The sequence below is a fragment of the Trichinella spiralis genome (genome assembly GCF_000181795.1).
Source record: "Trichinella spiralis strain ISS 195 chromosome Unknown Scfld3912, whole genome shotgun sequence".
NCBI lineage: Eukaryota > Metazoa > Nematoda > Enoplea > Trichinellida > Trichinellidae > Trichinella > Trichinella spiralis.
Genome location: NW_003530851.1, coordinates 1 through 870, shown reverse-complemented (window position 1 = coordinate 870; position 870 = coordinate 1). Strand labels below are relative to the sequence as shown.

Sequence of the window (870 nt, the reverse complement as noted above, 5' to 3'; positions counted from 1 at the left end):
CTTTCCTACCTTTTAGGTTCTGGCTCTTTAAAATCCCCTCTGTGCAACGACTTGCTCCACGATATTCTGTTCTTCCCATAAATTGTGCAATCTTTTGCAATTGAAAATGGTGTTACTTGAGTTCGCAATTTTGTCTCAGATTTCTCTTTGCTCATCATATGTTGCTTTACTGACATCTCTTTTTCCATTTCACTGCCTTTTTTGGATATGGATTTTCTTTTCAGTTTTCTTTTCTTTTTTTCTGAATCTTCCCGTCTTATTTTTTCTGCTGCTTTGGTTATTTCTTCTGTCGCAACGTTAGATACAATTTGTGGAATTACATCTTTTGTTTCAGCGACTGGTGGAATTGTTTCAGGTGAACTTTCCGTCATTTCCATTTTTTTATCAGTTTCTGTTTTCTCTTTTCTTTTATCCGCTCCTTTCGGTATGCTTTTAATAGCTTTCTTGCTCTTTTTGGATTTTGTCTTCTTTTTTGTTTTTCCCACCTGTTTCTTGTCTGCTTTTAGCTGCAGTTCTTTTGATTCCTTAATAATTTCCTCTGGTGTTTTCTTTTCAGGAATTGCTGTCATTGGTTGAACTCGCGTTTCTTTCCATTCCAAAGTTTGCTTTTTTTTAGTAACAAAGTGGTAGATCAATGCAAGAACAATCACAACGAGAATCGCGGTAAGGAGCATTTTTTTAGATAATACGTATTGCTATTTCTGAAGATTTCAATATCATTAGTATTGTAAAATTTAATGAAACCATAAGTTACTACATATATTATAAATATCAAATGAATATAATCATAATGCGGCAAATGAATGATTGATTGGTCACTTACCTCGACAACTTGAAATTTGCCTCACGTACCCCAAGCTCGGAAAAAGA

The 870-nt window shown here is 34.3% G+C and overlaps 1 protein-coding gene across 1 annotated transcript; it reads right to left on the bottom strand.

Annotated features, from left to right (window-relative positions):
* Positions 1–320: 320 nt before the first annotated feature.
* Tsp_15396 (conserved hypothetical protein) lies at positions 321–674 on the bottom strand (the record flags this gene model as incomplete). Its single annotated transcript, XM_003367657.1, has 1 exon — positions 321–674. A coding segment is annotated over exon 1 (354 nt), but the record flags the coding sequence as incomplete, so codon positions are not given.
* Positions 675–870: the final 196 nt, after the last annotated feature.